The sequence below is a fragment of the Lissotriton helveticus genome, chromosome 3_1 (assembly GCF_964261635.1).
Source record: "Lissotriton helveticus chromosome 3_1, aLisHel1.1, whole genome shotgun sequence".
Taxonomy (NCBI): Eukaryota; Metazoa; Chordata; class Amphibia; order Caudata; family Salamandridae; genus Lissotriton; species Lissotriton helveticus.
The window spans coordinates 1,103,327,769-1,103,348,282 of record NC_136061.1 but is presented as its reverse complement, the minus strand read 5'-3'; the positions used below and the strand labels follow the sequence as shown (position 1 = coordinate 1,103,348,282).

Below are 20,514 nucleotides of genomic sequence, written 5' to 3'. Positions count from 1 at the left end.
AAATTGACAACTTTAATTAAAAATTTTGTGGCTTCGCAGTTGTCAATATCAGGAAGGACTTTTGTAACTGCAGCAATTATATATCATGACGGTCCTTCAACAACATCAGGACATTACACAGCTTATTTGAAGTCTAGACACGGCTGGTCATTCTGCAATGATTCTGTTTTAACTTTTTAAAAAAATTGCCTTTTGACCTTAAAAATTCTTACCTGGTGTTTTTACAACCAAAATTTTAGGGTAGGAATCTCGGGATTTGCTCTGAGGAATTTCAAGAGGTTCTAATGGCTCCTACACTATTTGGCCTTGAGGATAAGTGTAGTACAGAGTGAAAAGTTAATGTGGAACATGAGTGAGCAAGAAGGGTGAGATATTACTAGTACAGGATTGTGAAAGTGATCTTGGACGTTTTCTTTCTGAAAGTTGCGGAAAAAGATAATGACGGAATTTGCTTAGAAGAATTCCAAGAGTTATAAATGGCTCTTACACGATTTGGCCTTGAGGAGAAGTGCTGTAGAGAGCGAGAAGTCATTTATTGTATGTAACATATTTGTCAATACGATGGAGCTTTTCTTTCAGAAAGTGGCGGGCAGAAAATAATAACAGCACAACAGAGTATAAGCTGTTCATAGGACATCCTTCGACGTCATGGAAAGTAAGTTACTTTTCAGGAGTTCTGATTTCTGATTGGTTATGTTATATGGGTTTTTTAAACACAATCATTTTGATTGTGTTTTTTTCCCCGCTGTTATATGATGAATACCTTCAACTCACTGTTTTTAGTGAAATTTGATATATTCTGAGAACAGCAAAAATAAACCATTTAACATGTATAATTATTTCTGTACCTTTTTGTATTTATGATATACATTTAGAACTGTGTAGGAGGCATGGAGAAACTGAGGCTTCTGTAAGTGTCAAGGGAGGTGAGTAATGTACATTGCTCTGTTGCATACAGTCCTCACCTTCTGCGTACTCTTGGATATGCTAGACTAAATCTGCACAATGAGATACCTAAGCTGAGGAAATACAGGTGATGTGATTGTGAAATGAGCAAAAATATTTGCACGTTTTTCAATTATATCACCTGTGTTTCCTAACATTACGAATCACATTGTGCAGATGAGGTTTAGGCCTGTCCAGCGACACAGAGGAGGTGTGGCCTTTGTTCAAGAGTGCAGTGGACATGACTCAATTCATTGGTAGGCCTGCACATGTATTATCTCCTCTGTACTCTTCAATAAGCCTAAATTTCATCTGCAACCCTGAGTAGGCCTCACCTCAAACAAATCTCTGGATAGGCCACACCTTATCGGCATCCTGAAACAATCATTTAAAATGTTAGGGGCAGATTTATGATGGCCGTGCGCCTCTTTTGCGCCGCCATTGCGTCACTTTTGTGACGCAGCAGCAGTGCAAAAGATGCACCATGTTGCAAGATTGGCCTCACTTCATCTGCAACAAGATACCGTCAGTTTAAAATGTATATATTTAGGACTGTGTAGGGGGCATGGAGAAGCTGAGGCTTCTGTAAGTGTCAAAGTTGTTGCATACAGTGCTCACCTTCTGCGTACTCATTCATATGCTAGACTACTTCTGCACAATGAGATACCTAAGCAAAGGAAACACAAGTGATGTGATTGTGGATTGAGCAAAAAAAATTGCACGTTTTTCAAATACATTACCTGTGTTTCCTAACATTACGAATCACATTGTGTAGATGCCTCACTCAGTGTGTATCTGACACTCTTTCCTTCACTTCCTCTGTCTCCTCTCTCTCTCACTCTCTTTTCATTATTCACCCTTTCCTTATATAGTTTACCTTACTCACTTTCTTTTAGTAGCTTACACAACTTCAATTTAGTTTACTCTTCTATCCTTCTTTTCTGTCACTGAAAGTATCTTCTTTTTTCTTTCTAAGTAATTTACTCTATTTAAATTTCTTTTTGTCTCTGACTGTCTATCACCGTTTCTTTCTCTTTTTTTTCTGCATGTTTATCTCTAACTTTATTTCTTTGTAAAATTGGATGATTGTCAATCTTTTCCCTTGTCTTTTCTAATTTTTAAATACATGTTTTAATATTTTTCAAATTTTTGTTGTTTATTTCACAGATTGAAAGTATAAAAATAACAAGTGACTAAGTTAACGACAATTATAAGGTAAGTGTTTTGTACTCTTTTCGTTACATTTCTATCACATTTAACTTCTATTAGTTCCACTGCTTCATTTCTTTAACCCTCAGTTTCCTGCCTTTGCTACTTCCCTCATTCCTTTCTCGATTACTTACTTACTCTACTCCTTCCACTCCTTTTCTCAGTCCCTCTGTTCTCATAGTTCCTCACTCTTGTTCACTCACTCCGTCTCTATTACTCTCACTGTCTCTGACTGATCACTCTTTCAGTACTTGTTCATTATGCTTTCTCCCTGTAGTTCAAGCACACTAAGGGGCATATTATCAACACAGGCAATAAAATGATCGCTGCTTTTATCGGCAGAAAACTGCTGCAAAAGCGGCTTTAGCGGCAGTTTTCTGCCGCAAAAGCGGCTTTAGCGGCAGATTTCTGCCGATAAAAGCAGCGATAATTTTATCGCCTATGTTGATAATATGCCCCTATGTTATTTACATTTCTTTGCTGTTTCAATCATTCCTTTTCTGTTACTTCTTCTTTTCTGCTTTCTGTTTTTTCTCTCTGTTATTCCACATGTTTTAATCTTATTTTGAACATTCACTCACATTCTCTAAGAAACTCTTGTTTATTATTCTTCTACTCTCCTTTTTTTCTTTCACTTCCTTATCTATTTTGTTTTTCACAATTATACCCTCTTCCATCTTTTCTTCGGTAAATAGATCTATTAAACAGTATCTCTGGTTTACTCCCTATAGCTGTCTTTCTTTTAACATTACTCTCTGTTTCCTTCCCTTATACTTACTCTTCTTTTTAAAAAAAAAAAAAAATTTGGGTTCGCTTCCGGTTTGCGTACCGGCGAGCGAACCAGGAAGCGAACCAAAAGAAATAGAGGTTGCCAGAGTGCTAAACATTCTAGCAATTTTTTTATAAAGGGGAGGTAGTTCTGAAAAGAACTTTTTTAAAAATTATTTTTGTTGTTTTATATTTTTTTTATTATTTTTCTGAACCTTTTTTTGTATTTTTTGAACGGTTTTATATTTTTTTTGTTTTTTTTTGGGGGGGGAACGAAAACGATTCATTGTAAAGGGCTCAACAGGAGCAACAAAAAAAAAAAGATAATTTATTTTCTGGGGCGATTTGGACAATCATGATTGTCAATTGCTAAGTTGATTAAATTGATGCTACTTTCTCTGTAGCAAATCAACTGACCGCAACGCACGCACACTTGTTTGATTGTCCCGAACCTCATCTGTATATTTGGGACCGTCTCCCTCGCCTCTGGTCCCGTCACTTCCTCTACATTTGATCTTCTGGCCACAGGAGGGGGGGTTATCCTGCAGGTCACGTACCTGCGCAGCACTGTAGTTGTTAGGGTGCCACCTCTCCATATGGCGATGCATTGTATAATTGCCATAACTATATTTTTTATCTGTCCCTCTGGACAGATCTTTTTTGCAAATAAGGCAAGTTACATACCGAGCATTCACTTTTTTTTGGCCCTGGGGATATTTAAAAAATTGCCAAATAAAATTCACTTTGATACGGGACCTCCTAGGCTCTTCTCGCAAAAAATGCCTCTCTTCTTCCTCTTCCTCTTCTTCTTCCTCTTCTTCCTCCTCTTGCTGAACCATAACTTGAGGAGGTGGTCCTCTCTTCCTAAAAGGTGGTGGTGGTGGTGGGGGTGCACCAGCTGAAGCTACAACACTTGCCATTGCTAAGTGATGAAAAAAGGTCTTCCTCTCACAAAGATGAAAGTCAGAGTGAGGAAACAAGGAGGGGTTTTCATCATTTGGGAAAAAAATAGTTCTAAACCAATGAAAAGTGTTATTTTTAGGTCACATGACCTAGCCTTACATCATTAGGAAACCAAAAGTGAAATGAACCAATGAAAAGTGTTATTAACAAGTCACATGACCTGTTATGTTTACGTTACGCGCTCCACGCCGCGCCCCGGATCGCTTCCGGGAAGCTGCGCTTCGCGCCTCGCTTCGGAGCACTTCCGGGTGCGCTAACGCGGCGCGTCATATGACGCATTACGCGACAACGCGATACGTCGCGGTTACGCGACGCGTCACGATGTTGTTTTCTAACGCGGCAGTTGCGCAAACGGAACGTTTACCGGTTCGCGGACTGGGTCGCGGCAGCAAATTGAGCTAACTGGAAGCTACCCGGTTCGCGGACCGGGAGCGAAACAAAAAAAAATATTTAAAAAAAATACATTAAAAAATTGTATTAAAAACATATAAAATATATTTTTCGATTTAAAGAAGAATACATTTTAAAGCTTTTGATATTTGCTATTAAAAAACCATTGAAATTCACTGAAAAAACCATAGGTTATAGACCATATATAGTTAGGAATTAGCATTTAAAAAACCTTGAAAATTCACTGAAAAAACCATGGGTTATAGACCATATATAGTTAGGAATTAGCATTTACAAAACCTTATTTTACTCACACAAAACCATTGAAATTCCATATATAGTTAGTTGCACTAACTATATATCGCGCACCCGCAATCCACTGCTGATGATGTCACATATTACATCATTCATGACATGGTCAGTGACATCACTGATGACATCACTGATGACATCTCAAATGACATCACTGATGACATCACTGATGACATCTCATTTGACATCAATGATCACATGGTCTATAACCTATGGTTTTTTCAGTGAATTTTCAAGGTTTTGTAAATGCTAATTCCTAACTATATATGGTCTATAACCTATGGTTTTTTCAGTGAATATATATATATATATATATATATATATATATATATATATATATATATATATATATATATATATATATATATATATATACACACACACAAATTGACACGTGTTTTGCAAAATACTTACTGCTTCATAAAGTATAACACTTTTATCCACCGACCTTTAAATTAAAAAAAAGGAGAAATACATTAGAAAACATATTCAAAGGTATATAACATATTAATCAGAGCTGCAGTTCCTTTACATTCAACTCATAAATGTTTATACATCGTTCTTTAAATGGCCACTGACACTTATCGACATGGAATTGGGGACCAAAGCTTTGAAGAAAATACAGATTCATCATAGTACCTCATGGATAAGAAGTGCCAAACTGACACTAGATTTTGAACTTTGCAATGTATTTGTTTAAAATGTTGAATGAAAGGGAGTCATTATGTATTTGTGGTCCTTTTCTAGGAGTAGTCTGCTCTCTTGTTCATAAATCAGCCTTACTCATTCCTCTGGTTAGTGAACACGTGGTAACTTGCTCTATTCTTTACATCATTATTTTTTTGTGGACCATTAATTGTAAATTTTATCAATAAATTGTATTTATATAGAGCTTACTACCCCTGGTGGGGCGTTGAGGCACTATGAGGCGAGTAGCACGCTACTATGGAGCCGAAGATCAGAGTTTACTAGTTCATAGATTAGAACATTTAAAAAAAACTTTTTTTATTTGTACATTAGTTGTGCTAGGTTTGTGCTCTTGATTTTCGGTGTGTTTATTAGAATTTAGAGTAGGGACAGAATGATGGGAGTGGATTTGATGGGGAAGTAGTAAGTTGCTATTTGTAAGTAGAGGTCGTGTGTGCCTGTTAGTTGGGTTACATGGATCAAAAAAGGAGGGGAAAGTTTGAGAAGGATGTTTTGGGAGTTGATAGAAAGGTATGGGATCAGCCAAATGAGGGATGGGCCAAAGGTTGAAACCGATTTGCTTAGGAAGGACCAAGAGGCGGAGGGGGGTGACGATGAGTCGCTATCGGAAACCCGCACAGAACACGCACGCTTACTAGACAGGCTGAAACATTTAAATTATGCTGCCCACTCAGCACGCACTCATCATCTCGGAGACAAACCAGGCAAACTACTGGCGTGGTTGATCAAACAAGACACTATGACATCACCGGTGACGTCAATAACTACCACGCAGGGTGCAACAGTAATACGCAACGGGACATTCATGGGGCCTTTGTGGAGCACTATGAGCCTCTGTACTGCTCTCGGCTACGGGTTCCAGCTACTAGCATAATTGAGTACCTATCTAACATCACCCTGCCCACATTGACTGATGCGCAGCGCGATGACTTGGGGACCCCACTTGCACCTGAAGAGCTGCGTACAGTCATTTTCTCCCTTTCTAATGGCATGTCTCCGGGCCCGGATGGACTGCCTGCAGAATTTTATAAGGCCTATTCTGCAATTCTGATTCCGGAACTCCTACGGGTATATGCGGCAGCTGTTGCTGATTCTTCCCTTCCGCCCACACTCAGTGAAGCCACTCTCATTTCCCTCCCGAAGCCCGGTAGGGACAACACGCAACTGGGCTCTTATGGCCCTCCTCAACATGGACTACAAAATCCTGGCTTCAGCACTGGCCCAGCTCTTGGCCCCCCTGGTGCCTGGCCTCGTACATGGCGACCAGAATGGCTTTTTCCGACTCGTAGCACTTCACTTAATATACGGCGTTTGTTTCGAGTGCAGAGCTTTTGCTACGAAACAATGGCCACATTCGGGATGCTTGGTACTCGATCTAGAGAAAGCATTCGACTCTGTAGAGTGGCCCTATCTTGTAGCAGTGCTGCAGAAATATGATCTTGGGGACGACTATATTCAGATGGTGGAGCTACTGTATCGGAGACCCACAGTGCGGGTTCGAACCGGTAAGCTGTTGTCAGATGTGGTTCGTGTTCGGAGGGGGAGCAGGCAGGGGTGTCCTCTATCCCCCCTGCTCTTTTCCTTGGTGATGGAGCCACTAGCGGCCATACTACGGGAAAGTGGTATGGATTGGGGGATCCCCCTAGTGGACGGTCTACACACGGTGTCTCTGTATGCCGATGACCTACTACTGTAGGCCTTGTCTGACATATTCCGGACCTTTGAGTCCATGTCAGGAGTTAAAGTTAACTGGGCCAAATCTGGAGTGTATTCCTTTAACGCAGATACGCCAGAGTGTGCCATCACGGTTAATGGCGGGCGCCTCACCTGGCACCCTACCATGTTCCGATATCTTGGAATATATATCTATAGAACTCTACCGGATGTGCTGGAGGGCAACCTAGTGCGGGCGATCTCCTCCTTGCAAGCGCAAATGTCCTTTTGAAAAACCTCTTCCCTGAATGTGACTAGTCGGATCACGTTAGCGAAAATGATAGTGTTATCACGGCTATTGTATTATTATGCTAATCTCCCAGTATACGTCCCCGCACGTATTTTTCGTGACCTGGAAACCTCCATTAGGGGCCTCATCTGGAATAAAGGACGACCCCGCGTAGCACTGAAGACGCTGTATGCCTCCACGGAAGCAGGGGGTCTGGCAGTTCCCAATCAGGAACTCTATTATTTGGCAGCACAATTGCAGTGGCTGACTGAGTGGAAAAAATTTGGGGGATACTAACACATTAACACAGGTTCATACCCTGTTTCACCCGCTGACTAAAACTCCTTGTCCTATGCAGTTACATTTAGCAGTTGCGCGTCGCTGCTATGTGCGAAGCATGAAACTCACTAATGCTGTGATACCATATGCCCCGGTGCTCCCGCTGCTGGGTACGCCCACGGGGCGGTACTAGAGCGCTGGGCGCAGGCAGGGGTGGACACTGTGGGAGATTTGTACACGGAGGGATCGCTAGTTCCCTTTGCTACACTGGTACACTGGTCGCTGACACAGGCCTCCCAGCAGGACAACTTCTTATACACGCAGCGCTTGTACGCACGCTAACGCAGGCTTGGGGGACCTTTCCAGGGAATTGCCGACACACCTACTGGTGCAATATTTACATGTTTTGGGAAATGGCTCTCATGTAGTACACTGGCTCGCGCAGGCACTCCTCACCCATACACAGTTTTCTTCCCAAAGCCTGTGGGACAAATGGGCGGTGGACAGAGGGCGAGAGTGGACGGATAAGGAGTGGGCAATGGTTTTGGCTGACGCCACGAATGTGCCGCGTAACTCCCGTTTCAAGCTCATACAGTTCTATATCATTCATCGCGCGTATTTGTCACCTGATGAGATTAATCGCTATTTCCAACTTACAACATCTGCATGCCCGCGATGTACGTTGGTAGCTGCCGACCTCTTACACATGCTATGGTCATGACCCTTGCTGCAAACATACTGGCGTAAAGTGACAGATTCCCTAGCGGAGAGTGTTGGTGAGGTATTACAACGCACCTGGGAGGTATGCATATTAGGCATATACAAAAGGATGAAACGGACGAAAGTCTCCGCTAGGTTTTGGGATCTTGGGCTCATTACGGCGAAGTGCTTAATCACCAGGCGCTGGAAACATAGTGAACCCCCTCAAATGGCACACTGGCACAGCTCCTTTGATAATTGGGCGAGAGCGGAAAGCACAATCCTACACAGGGAGGAAACAGCGGGATTACGGAAATACCCTATAGCGCAGTCCTGGGATGACACTCTGAAGGGCTTTCACCACGCATGCCATAGGCATGGCATCCTGTAGACGCACCCTAGCTGATCCTACCGGAGAGAGAGACAGTGCTGGAAGCGGTGGCCCCGGGTGACGCCTCCATTCCCCATATCCACATGCGAGCTGCCTTTCTCAGATCATACTGGAGAGCCGTTGTCCCGAGTACCGGAAACTCTGCCCCCGACACGCCACAGGCGAGACATAGACGCTACATGTACTGTTCACCCTTTCACCTCCTATGTTGGCCCCACCCACGCGAAGCCTACACACCTCCTGGCTCCCACACAGAACATACCACATGTGCGATGTATTGCACTAGCGATAGCACATGATTTAATTTTTTATTACTGACCCACTTCTTACTTTATATTTTATTTTATTTTTGTTCCTGTTTTGTGTCCCGCTGTTGTTTAGTTGGGAAAATGGTTTCAATGTTATGAATATTGAGATGTGTATATATTATTTCATGCCTTTTCTTGATTTTTACTGCTGCATATTAACAATGCTCCGACATATGATTGTTTAATGATATAGATTGCTGGAGGCACATAAACAAAGTAATTCCTTTGATATTTCATTGCCCAACGCTGTGGCAGATAGTGAACTTTGCCGTATCGCCGCCTAACCATTGCTGTTTATCTTGTTTCATATAGTTCCTTGTTAATAGGAAGTATAAGTATAGATACTGTGGCGAGCTGTTGTCTCTAATGAATGTTATTACTTGGTTATGTAATGTAATGCTACAATTTCACTTCGAATGTTATGCTATGTATTGTGAGCAGCCTACAACGAAAAAAGTAATAAAAGATATTCAAACAAAAAAACAAAATCAATACTCCAGGATGACCTCAGGGCATGAACACATAGGTAAGAAAGATCTCTGCACCTTTGTATCCCATTTCGTGGATGACTATTTACTATAAGGTTCCTCAGGATTCTGCCTCCATTACCCCTGCTCTTTACAAAGGCTTCATAAGATTGCAGGCCATTCTTATTTACACCCAGGTTCTATATTATGCTCTTTTTTTGGAAAGTCGAACTATCAGGGTCGGCTCATGCAAAATACTGCCATGTGGCTGGTGATGGGTGTTTATAGTGATAACTGATGAACTCGGGACATTCATATTGCACTCTAATATCCATTATGGGTCTCAAGAAGATGACTGACAACCTTTGTCCCACCTCTTCTGAGCCCTTAAATTATCACCAGTGGAATAGGTGACTGTTTTTTAAATCGCTCTGCGTGGTCCAGAAATCCCTTAATGGACTAATAAAAACAATCTTACAATATCAACTTGCAAGACCGCTTTGATCTGACAGAGCCTGTTTAATACTGTTGCTGCATTGTGCTTCAAATGGAAATAAACTGAGCCTTTTCGCTTAGCACCCAGGCAAGGAAATGACCACAAGCGATCTCTTTCCTTTAACCTCTTCAGCGCGGCGCGAATTTTCGCGCTGTGCTGAAGGTTCTATTGAGCGTGGGGCCATGACGGAGTGGTTCCGTCATTAGCACAGCTCAACCGGCGCTCATGACGGAACCACTCCGTCATGAGCACCGAAGGGGTTAAACAAAGTTTTGGTAAACTTTGAAAGCTCCTGAAAATAGATACATATCTGCAATAGTTTCTTCTTGTAGTTTCAGGCATATTGAAATTTTCCACTGCCATGACCGACTGGGAGGAAGAGCTTCAAAAATAGCAAATAGACATAAAAATTCTATACTCATAATATATTAAGTACGTCTCGGCATCACAGTGATAGAGCAGGAAAATATGGCTTAAAATGAGTGTCCTAATTTGTGCAACATATTAACATGAGAATGCTTAAAGATAAGAAAACATGCCTTTTCTTAAACTAGAACGGAGGCTACATTATGCATATTCTGTTAATGCAGTCTACGCAGCCGCATACATCATAATACTAAAGGTTCCAGAACAGAACATTATCAACATATAAAAGGCATGAGCCAACAACAATCTGCCTCTTTTAAATGTGGCTCCGAGCAGATAAGTTGAATTTGACTTCTTTCCGTATTTGCCTCTTATCTCCTCTTAACTACCTTCCTTGCGTGGCTCAACCCCACCCACCCTCCTCTAACAACATACTGATCTCCAATTTACGGAGATCTCCTTCAACTTCCTTTCCCCCTGAACTAAAAAAACAAAAAGCTCTTTGCACCGATAATATCTTATGTTATTTATTTATCGTAACACTATAATTAATCTCAAGTGCTCATGTTAATTACTGTCTTTAACAATAACTCTTCTTGTTAATCACCATTTCTAACCTTCATTTTTCCGTTCTCATTTAAATTCACAATTACCGCTTGGATTTTAAAGGTAATGTATCCATATCCCATTGTTTTATTTCCTCACCCCGCTTCACCGGAGAAATCGACTCTCCTCTACCCAGAGTGCAGTCCGCGAGCTCCGGCGGGGTCTCCAGCCCGACCTGCCATCGCATAAGGGATTAAAGGAATGCTCCCTGGCAACGGAAACGCCACGTCTTCCCGTTGCCAGGAGCCTGTCTTCACTCATTCCCTCAGCATACCGGTGATCACTACAGTCACCCTGGCAACGCACAGCTGATCGCTCGAGCATACGAGCGTCAGTTACTCACATCTTAAAGACGATCAGCTGTTACTCAATTTAAACAAATTTTATTGGGTTTTGTTTCACACAACATACATCATCAATTACATTTCTTGTGCTATCCAGGCCACTGATAGTGGCCCTTTTCTTTGTCTTCTTAGGTGGGGAACCTAGGTATAAACAGGATCGAGTTCAGGAAACCCCAGTATTTTTTATTTTTTTATTTTTTTTTATTGCAATGATTCAAGCATTAGCACATTAAACAGGAGTATTGTATCAAAGACATATCTTGAACTTACATCTAGTGCATAGTATAAAGTCAAGTATATATAATATTGCATTTTTCGGTTAGTCCTCTAACGGTGCAACAACTCCCCCCCTCCCTCCAATTACCCCGGCACTTATATATATCAAGTCATAAATCTCATATACTGCGTACGTATTATCTTAGAAGAAATAACAATATACAGCTACAATGTCTAACGGCTCCCTGCCATATCCAGTTTACCCCCATGATAACAAGCAACATGTACCCATTGTTGTACTGTCCTTGCATCTGTCTCTCTCCGCACCTGGTTGTACATCCTCAGTTATTCCCTTATAGGTGTCATCTGGGAAAAAGGGGGGGGATGGAAGGGGCGGGAGGACAGGGGGAGGGAGAAGAGGTTGGGGGGAGGGGGGAGCATGGGAAAGTGGGAGGGGGGAGCATGGGAAAGTGGGAGGGGGGAGGGAAAGGGTAAGGGGGAGGAGAGGAGGGGGAAAAACGGGCCAAAAGAGCGGGGATGATAGTCCCTGTTTAGTTAATATTATCACTCTCCGCCATTGTCCGCAGTCGCTGTGCGGGGCAGGCTGACATCATCACCCGATTCAAAATCCAGCATTATTGCATTCCATTCTAATGAAATGGGGTGCTTTCTCAGACCTCTACGCTCCTCCCTCTGTAATTCGGTACTCTCTGCATTCCCCCACCTTAGCACCTCTCCACGCCAAATGTCTGGTTCTGGTGGCCTAGCCGATTTCCATCTCATATTTATTGTTCTTTTAGCTAGTAATAATGCCATATCAGCGAAGGAAGATGTTACACTCCTCTTCTTTTCAGTTGGGCCTAGTCCCAGTATACAAAATTCCATTGAGGTGTATGGTCGTGTCGGAGCTACCCTGGCTAAATCTTTACGTACCGTGGTCCAAAAGTACCCTAATTTTGGGCATTCCCATAGCATGTGTAATAGTTTTGCGTCGTCCGCATTGCATCTGGGGCATGTGGCCGAAGCCGCAGGAAACATGGTGTGTATCCTATATGGAGTGAGGTATGCTCTGTGTATAATCATCAGTTGAATAAACTTAAATTTTGGGTTCCTTGAAACCTTTTTAGGGAATTTCAGAATCCTCTCCCATTCTTTGTCTCTAAAGGCTCTACCCACGTCTCCCTCCCAACGTTCGCGTGTGGGCTGAAGGGAGATGACCCTACCAACCCTGATGCCATTCGTTAACCACTTAGTTAAATGGCCACCCGTACCCATTAAATATTGCATGGTAAGCAATGGATTCGTGATCGGTTCCACACCATTCTGTGCCCATGTTCGTGTCACATAGTGTTTAACCCTGGCAAATAAAATAAATAACCTCTCAGGTGTCTGATGTGTCCTGTTAAAGTCCGCAAATGTCATGATGTTGCCATCCATAAACAGGTCTCCCACCTGCGTGACGCCTGCGTTATGCCAGGCATCTAGGTCATGGTCTGTAAGTGCGTGCAACCCAAGTGGAATCCCCAATAGCGGAATCGTAGGAGCATATGTTGTCATCGCATTCGTATATCTCACCGCCTTCTTCCAGCAGCCAATGGCGAGTTTCAATAGAAGTGGCGCCTTGTCAGATAGTTTAACCCTTGGCATCAACAGTTTATGGATGGCGCTATTTGCCCTATCCGCTTCTGTCATATTTATCTCATGTAGATTGTGGCCTGCCAGCCAGTAAGCTAGCCATTGCAGTTGGCATGCGTAGCTATAAGCCAACATATCCGGCAATCTCATGCCTCCCTGTGTAGTCGGTAGCTGTAGCTTGGCGAGACTAATGCGTCGTCTGCCCGAGCCCCACAACAGTTCTGTCAATACAGTATTGATCATTTTAAATGTGGTTGCGGGGATCATAAGCGGCAAGTTCGTAAAGAAATAGAGAAGACGGGGTAGTACTACCATCTTAGAGATGGCTACCCGTCCAGCCACTGAAAGTGGCAGCGTGTTCCAGAACTGTACCTGCGCTTTCAGAGCAGTGATTGCTCTACTCAGGTTCCCGTCCAACATGTCTTTCGTGTCTCTATATATTTGTATCCCTAAGTACCTGAATGTCGTTGTCGCAATCTGCAAGCAGTATGGGGTGAACCGCAGTCGTGCATCCCGACCCGCGGAGCCAAACCAATATCCATATGATTTGGCGTTGTTTATCGTAAGGCCTGATAGTACTCGAAAGGCCTCGAAAATGTGTGGTATCGGGTCTAGACTGTCCTTCATGTCCCCTATATATAATATAATGTCATCCGCATAAGCCGACACTATATGCGTCGTTGCAGTCCTCCGTATACCCCTGTGTTGTGCACAAGCCCGAAGTTTATGTAATAGTGGTTCCAGCGCTAGGATGAACAGTAGGGGCGACAGCGGGCATCCCTGTCTGGTTCCCTTTTCAATGCTAAAAGGGCTGGATATGCATTTATTAGTGCGTACCCTTGCCGTCGGCTGTGTATATAACAGGGTCACCCAAGCCACAAACTCTGGTGGAAGTCCAAATTTACTGAGTGTTGCAAGCATGTAAGCTAGCCATTGCAGTTGGCATGCGTAGCTATAAGCCAACATATGGAGTGGTGTTCACTCTGGGTGGGTGTTGCTGACGAGCGGTCTAGCGCTCCGGCTGAGTGGAGGGACGCCTATTTAAGGCGACCTGCCCTGTGGACTGCCCTGAGAAGGTACTCGCGCTTTGCATCGCGCTATGCGCCTAAATACCGCGCTATCATTTTTAAAGCTACCCTTATAACTATTTGTGTTCTTCTTAGTTGTACTTTGCCCTGATTTTAATAGGATTTATTGTAACCTCCTCACTTGCACTCTAATCGGCTCCTTCACCGCTGTTTTGGCGGGTCCGGTTTCTGGGGTAGGATTGGCTTTGGGCGCCATCTTGGAGTGGTGTTCACTTTGGGCGCCATCTTGGAGTGGTGTTCACTTTGGGCGCCATTTTGGAGTGGTGTTCACTCTGGGTGGGTGTTGCTGAGGAGCGGTCTAGCGCTCCGGCTGAGTGGAGGGACGCCTATTTAGGGCGACCTGCCCTGTGGCCTGCCCTGAGAAGGTACTCGCGCTTTGCATCGCGCTATGCGCCTAAATACCGCGCTATCATTTTTAAAGCTACCCTTATAACTATTTGTGTTCTTCTTAGTTGTACTTTGCCCCGTTTTTAGTAGGATTTTTTGTAACCCCCTCACTTGCACTCTAATCGACTCCTTCACCGCTGTTTTGGCGGGTCCGGTTTCTGGGGTGGGATTGGCTTTGGGCGCCATCTTGGAGTGGTGTTCACTTTGGGCGCCATCTTGGAGTGGTGTTCACTTTGGGTGCCATCTTGGAGTGGTGTTCACTCTGGGTGGGTGTTGCTGAGGAGCGGTCTAGCGCTCCGGCTGAGTGGAGGGACGCCTATTTAAGGCGACCTGCCCTGTGGACTGCCCTGAGAAGGTACTCGCGCTTTGCATCGCGCTATGCGCCTAAATACCGCGCTATCATTTTTAAAGCTACCCTTATAACTATTTGTGTTCTTCTTAGTTGTACTTTGCCCTGATTTTAATAGGATTTATTGTAACCCCCTCACTTGCACTCTAATCGGCTCCTTCACCGCTGTTTTGGCGGGTCCGGTTTCTGGGGTGGGATTGGCTTTGGGCGCCATCTTGGAGTGGTGTTCACTTTGGGCGCCATCTTGGAGTGGTGTTCACTTTGGGCGCCATCTTGGAGTGGTGTTCACTCTGGGTGGGTGTTGCTGACGAGCGGTCTAGCGCTCCGGCTGAGTGGAGGGACGCCTATTTAAAGCTCCCTCCAACGCGCAGCGGTTACGCGCAGTGGTCGTGCCAGAGTCCTGCCCGTCTGCGCCCGTCCGCGCTAAGGAGGCGCGGCCCGCGGCAGGACTCTGGACCTGGCCATCATGACTTTACCTTTGAGAACTTATAGTAGGGCCGATCTACTGGCCCTTCAGGACCGATGTACACATTGCGAGTTTTCGCCTGTAGTCCCGCTTTGTGGCCCATATCATTGTAGGTGTGGTGCTTGGTCATTGGAACCCCCCTCTCTTATACGCTCTTTGGGGCCTGTTATAAAGAGGGTAGGACAACGGGACCTGAGTATCTGGAGCTTAAACGTCAGATCTGTGGTAAAGCACCATCAGGAGGTTTACGACCTTCTCATTGATGGCTCGCCGGATGTGCTTTTTCTAACGGAAACGTGGCTCCAGGACTCTGACTCCTCGATAATTAACCTAGCCTTTCCCCCAGAGTATGCTATTTTTACTTTAAATCGGACGACTAGAGGTGGAGGCATTGCGATGGCCACCAAACGGTGTTATCCCTGCGAGTGGAAAGCCGCTAAACTTTTGGGGTGTGAGGGTGCCCTATTTAAAATAGCGTTTAGTCACCAGTTTACCTTCTCTGGTTTATTAATTTACCGGCCTACGGGCTGTGACTCTGTTTTTAGGGCTGCTCTTCCTGAGTACATTAGTACAGAGGCACTAGGATGCGCAAATTTTAATGTTGTGGGAGATCTTAATCTCCATTTGGACTGCCCTTCTTTACCCTCTATTAGGAGCTTTCTGGCGGATCTTGAGGCTCTACAGCTCTCGCAGATGATTACTTTCCCCACACATAGAGGTGGTCATACTCTTGACCCATTCTTCACAAATCTAGAAGGATTCAGAGTTCTTGGTTCCTCCCAGTTGGTCTGGACAGACCACATGCTGGTGAAAACGGCATGCTCTTTGTCTGACTCTCCTTTTCTATCTCAGGACAGACTTGTTCTTAAACGACACTGGAACAAATTAAGACTGGAGGATTTTTACCATCTGCTCGAGGAGGTTCCTTTAGGTCCGCTCACCGAGGTTGATTGTGGATACGACTCCTTCTGTGAGTGGATATCTGGTGCCCTCGATTCTCTGATTCCTATGTGTTGGTCCAAGTGTCATCGGAAGGAGCATCTCTTAAGAGGGCCTGTAGACAGGCCGAAAGATTATGGAGGAAGTCGTACGACCCAGATCTGAAGATATGTTATCTGGCCAAGGTCAAGATCTACCACAGGGCAGTGTGTCAAACTCGCGCTTCCTTTTATGCTCAACAGTTTCAGATTTCTGCCAATCCATCGAAACTTATTTTCAAAGTATTAAAGGACCTGATGGCGAAGAGAGCAACTGCAGTGGAAATATGCTCGGACTCACATTGTGAGGGTTTGGCCTCTTTCTTCCATGAAAAAGTGCAAGCCATCTATCGCACTTTTCCAACGGGTTCCCTGATGCTAGAGCAGGTTGGTCGCACCTTAGGTGAGGGGGGATGTCTTTCTATCTTACCCCCCTTATCTCTGGAGGTGTTTGACTCTCTCAGCGCCAAAATCAAGTCTGGATCTCCGGCAGACCCACTGAAACCGGCCCAACTCAAGACCCTGGCGCCGGTTTGCCGTACCCCGGTGCTGTCCTTGATCAACCTGTCCCTCTCTTCTGGAGTGGTTCCCGTCAGATGGAAGCAGGCAGTAGTCACGCCAATTCTGAAGAAGGCGACCCTTGACCCCCTTAAACCTGAAAACTACCGCCCTATCTCCCTTCTTCCTTGGGCCACGAAAATAGCGGAGGACCATGTGAATGCCACTCTTACAGACCATCTTGGTAGGCTTAACATTCTCAACCCTACCCAGAACGGGTTCCGTGCGGGTCACAGCACGGAGACGGCCCTTCTCTCGATGGTTGAGCATCTGCGTTCCGTGCTGGATTCCGGTCGGACGGCGGCACTATTGTTATTAGATCTCAGTGCCGCCTTCGACACGGTCTCGCACGGGATTCTGATTCGGCGTCTTGAGGAGGTGGGCGTTTCTGGCTCCGCCTTGCACTGGTTTCGATCCTTCCTTACGGATAGGTCATTCCAGGTGGCGATCCCGCCCGGTAAGTCGTCATCCTACCCGTTAGACCAGGGAGTCCCACAGGGGTCATCACTGAGTCCCACCCTTTTCAATCTGTATGTGAGACCGTTGGCTGCGGTCGTCAAGCGGTGGGGCCTGACCATGGTCTCTTACGCAGATGACACGCAGCTGGCGGTCACACTGAGTGGGGACTCAGACCTGGAGGCTCCCAGGTTCTGTGATGGTCTGCGGGAAGTGGCTAACTGGATGAATTCCAACTGTCTCCAGTTAAACACCAAGAAGACGGAGATTATGGTGGTTGGTAAACAGGTGGCTTTGTGGGGTGACAAATGGTGGCCTTCGGAGTTGGGTGTGACTCCCCTCCAGGCGGAAGAGATAAAAAACCTGGGGGTGTGGCTTGATCCTTCTCTGAGTTTCATCTGTCATACCAAGAAGGTGGCGGCTTCTTGCTATGGCATCATCAGAGGACTTCGACCCATCCTCAAATTCTTTGATGCACCCACAAGACAGCTGGTGGTCCAAGCATCAGTGCTGTCCAGGCTGGACTATGCCAGCTCCCTACTGGCGGGGGTTAACCAGTCAGAATTTCTGCGGCTCCAGCGGGTTCAAAACGCTGCGGCCCGACTGGTGACAGGTCTGCCTAGGCGGTGCTCGGTGTCCAATGCCCTGCGCTCTCTCCACTGGCTCCCTGTGCAGCAGAGGATTAGATTCAAGGTTCTCTGCCTTGCATTTAAAATCCTCAAGGGTACTTCCCCACAAATCTTGGAGATACTGCTGATCCCCTATGTCCCCTCTCGCACTCTTAGATCGCTAGGCCAGAACTTAGCAGTGGTCCCGCGTTTTAAGTTGAGCAGAATTGGTGGCCGCTGGTGGAATTCTCTTCCTCCACAAATCCGGGCCATCGATGAGCTCCTTCAGTTTAGACGGGCTATCAAGACCTTTTTATTTGTTTAGCTCATCTGTTGTGTCTCTTCTCCTTTCTGCCCGCTTTTAATGCTGTGTTGTGTTTACCTTCTCAAAGCGCCAGGACGCCCCTTTGCTGGGGCAGCTGTGCGCGGTACAAATAAAAATAACATAACATAACATAACATAACATAATCCCATCCAAGGGAGTCAAAGGCCTGTTTCAGGTCTAAAGATATACATCCCTCCATACCCTTCACTGCGTCTGCATGAAGCATTATCTGGCTAAGCCTACGTAGGTTCATCGTCGTACTCCGGCCAGGGACAAAACCGCATTGGTCCGAGTGTATTAATTGTGGGATATAAGGGGGCCAACCTCATCGCCAGAATTTTACTAAGGATTTTGTAATCTGTGTTTAATAGCGAGATCGGTCGGTAGTTTGCAAGGTGTTGCGCTTCCCTACCAGGTTTTAAGAGGGAGACTATCAGTGCCTGTAGCGTCGTGGGTGGGAGTGCATTAGTGTGCAGTGACTCAAGATAGAGCACGTGTAAACGCGGCACGAGAATGTCAGCATTTGCCCCATAAAACTCAGCCGGTAGTCCGTCCGTCCGTCCCAGGGGTTTTACCGCGCGATAGCGCTCGGATCGTCTGTCGTATTTCTGCAACCGTGATGGGGCGAGCAATGTCAGTACTCTGTTCCGTCGTGAGTCGTGGGATATCGAGATCTGTCATAAAGGAGTCATACCGCTTGTCATACAGCACCTTATAATATTCCCGAAACGTGTTGTTTATGCCCATTTGTGTCTGAACCGGCGAGCCCCGTTGGTCAGTCACTTCCATAATGGGAGCATATGAGGGTGCATCTCTTATTAATCTGGCCAGTAAGGGACCTGATCTATCCGCTTGGGCATGTTGTTTGCAAGTGTATTCTTTGAAGGCTAGTATTCTCAATTCCTCAAGCAATTCAGCATGGTGAATATGCGCCTCCTGCAATTGCGTGAGTTGTTCGTTCGTCCCCGCTGCCTCACTTTCTAGCAGCGCCAGCCTCCCCTCCTCTCTCCTCAGTCCCTCCATTACTGTGTGCCTCATGCCCACTTTCGTGCCCAACGCAACTCCTCGTATTAACACTTTGAAGGCATCCCACTCAATCTGTCTCGAGCTAGCTGTGCCAGTGTTTAAGTGAAAATATTGTGTAATAGCATCCGATAGTGTAGACCTAAAGACCGCATCCTCCAACAATTCCGGCGATAGGCGCCATGTTGGTATAGGAGTAGGGATCTTACCCCAATGCATCGTGACCTGTACTGGATTGTGATCAGACAACGTCTTCCCCATGTGTTCAGCAGACACCATAGACCCCAGCAAGGCCCTAGGGCAGAAGATTCGTGTAATTTATGAGGTGGAGAATAAAAGGTGTATTCCCTGTGCAATAAATGTTTCTTCCTCCAGATATCAGTCAAATCCCAGCTGTCCGCCCAATGAGTTAGCGCTTCCGCTTGTTTTCTACTTTCTGCAGCATGGAGAGGAGGATGGGATCGGTCAAGGGATATATCCAGTACTGCATTGCAGTCCCCCCCTATCATCCAGTCATATTCCGACCAATCAGCCAGTACAGTATTAAGCGTGGTGAGGAACGTTATCTGATCCGTGTTTGGTGCATATATACTGCCTAGCACAATATGGGTTCCGTCCAACATCCCCCTCACAAACACATATCTACCCTCTGTGTCGATTCTTTGCTCTATCATCTTAAAGGGAATAGAATTCTTGAGCCATATTGCTGCTCCCCGCGAGAATGCGGAGTAAGTAGTGGCAAACAATTGGCCTTTCCATTTCTTCTGCAGTTTAGCACCTTCCGCACTATTAAGGTGGGTCTCTTGAAGATATGCTATATTCACTGGTCTCCGGTGTAACTGCGCTAGAATTCTATGCCTCTTATGTATAGAACCCATACCTCGTACATTCCAGGTGCATACCTTATATATGTTAGGGGTCTCCATGGCAGGGTGCAGTCAACTCATGCGTCGAACCCAGTACAAATGTCTTGTAGTGCATAGTATCAGAAATCATAAGTGCCCCCATTGTAATCAACTTCCTAACCTTAAGGTCTCCATCAAAACAGATCCTGAGACCAAACATCAATGCCCAACGTGGGCAACAAAGAAACGAAATTGTGACTGCGCCCTGGGGGGTGCGGAGGGCATACTCACTTACCAAGTATTTGCTAACAGGTACAGCGGTTCACCCTGAGCCTAAAAAGTACCCTGCTCGTGCTCGCCCACCCCCGCTTCACAAGTCAGTATCAT

General features: G+C 45.3%; 1 protein-coding gene across 3 annotated transcripts in view; it reads right to left on the bottom strand.

The window, feature by feature from the left end:
* Positions 1-20,514, bottom strand: part of WDSUB1 (WD repeat, sterile alpha motif and U-box domain containing 1) — a 321,017-nt gene that overhangs the window by 98,422 nt on the left and 202,081 nt on the right. For all 3 annotated transcript variants that reach the window (XM_078681698.1, XM_078681697.1, XM_078681699.1), the window contains one exon: positions 5,002-5,035. In XM_078681698.1, coding sequence (XP_078537824.1) covers positions 5,002-5,035 — 34 coding nt within the window. The remainder of the gene's footprint in view (positions 1-5,001; positions 5,036-20,514) is intronic.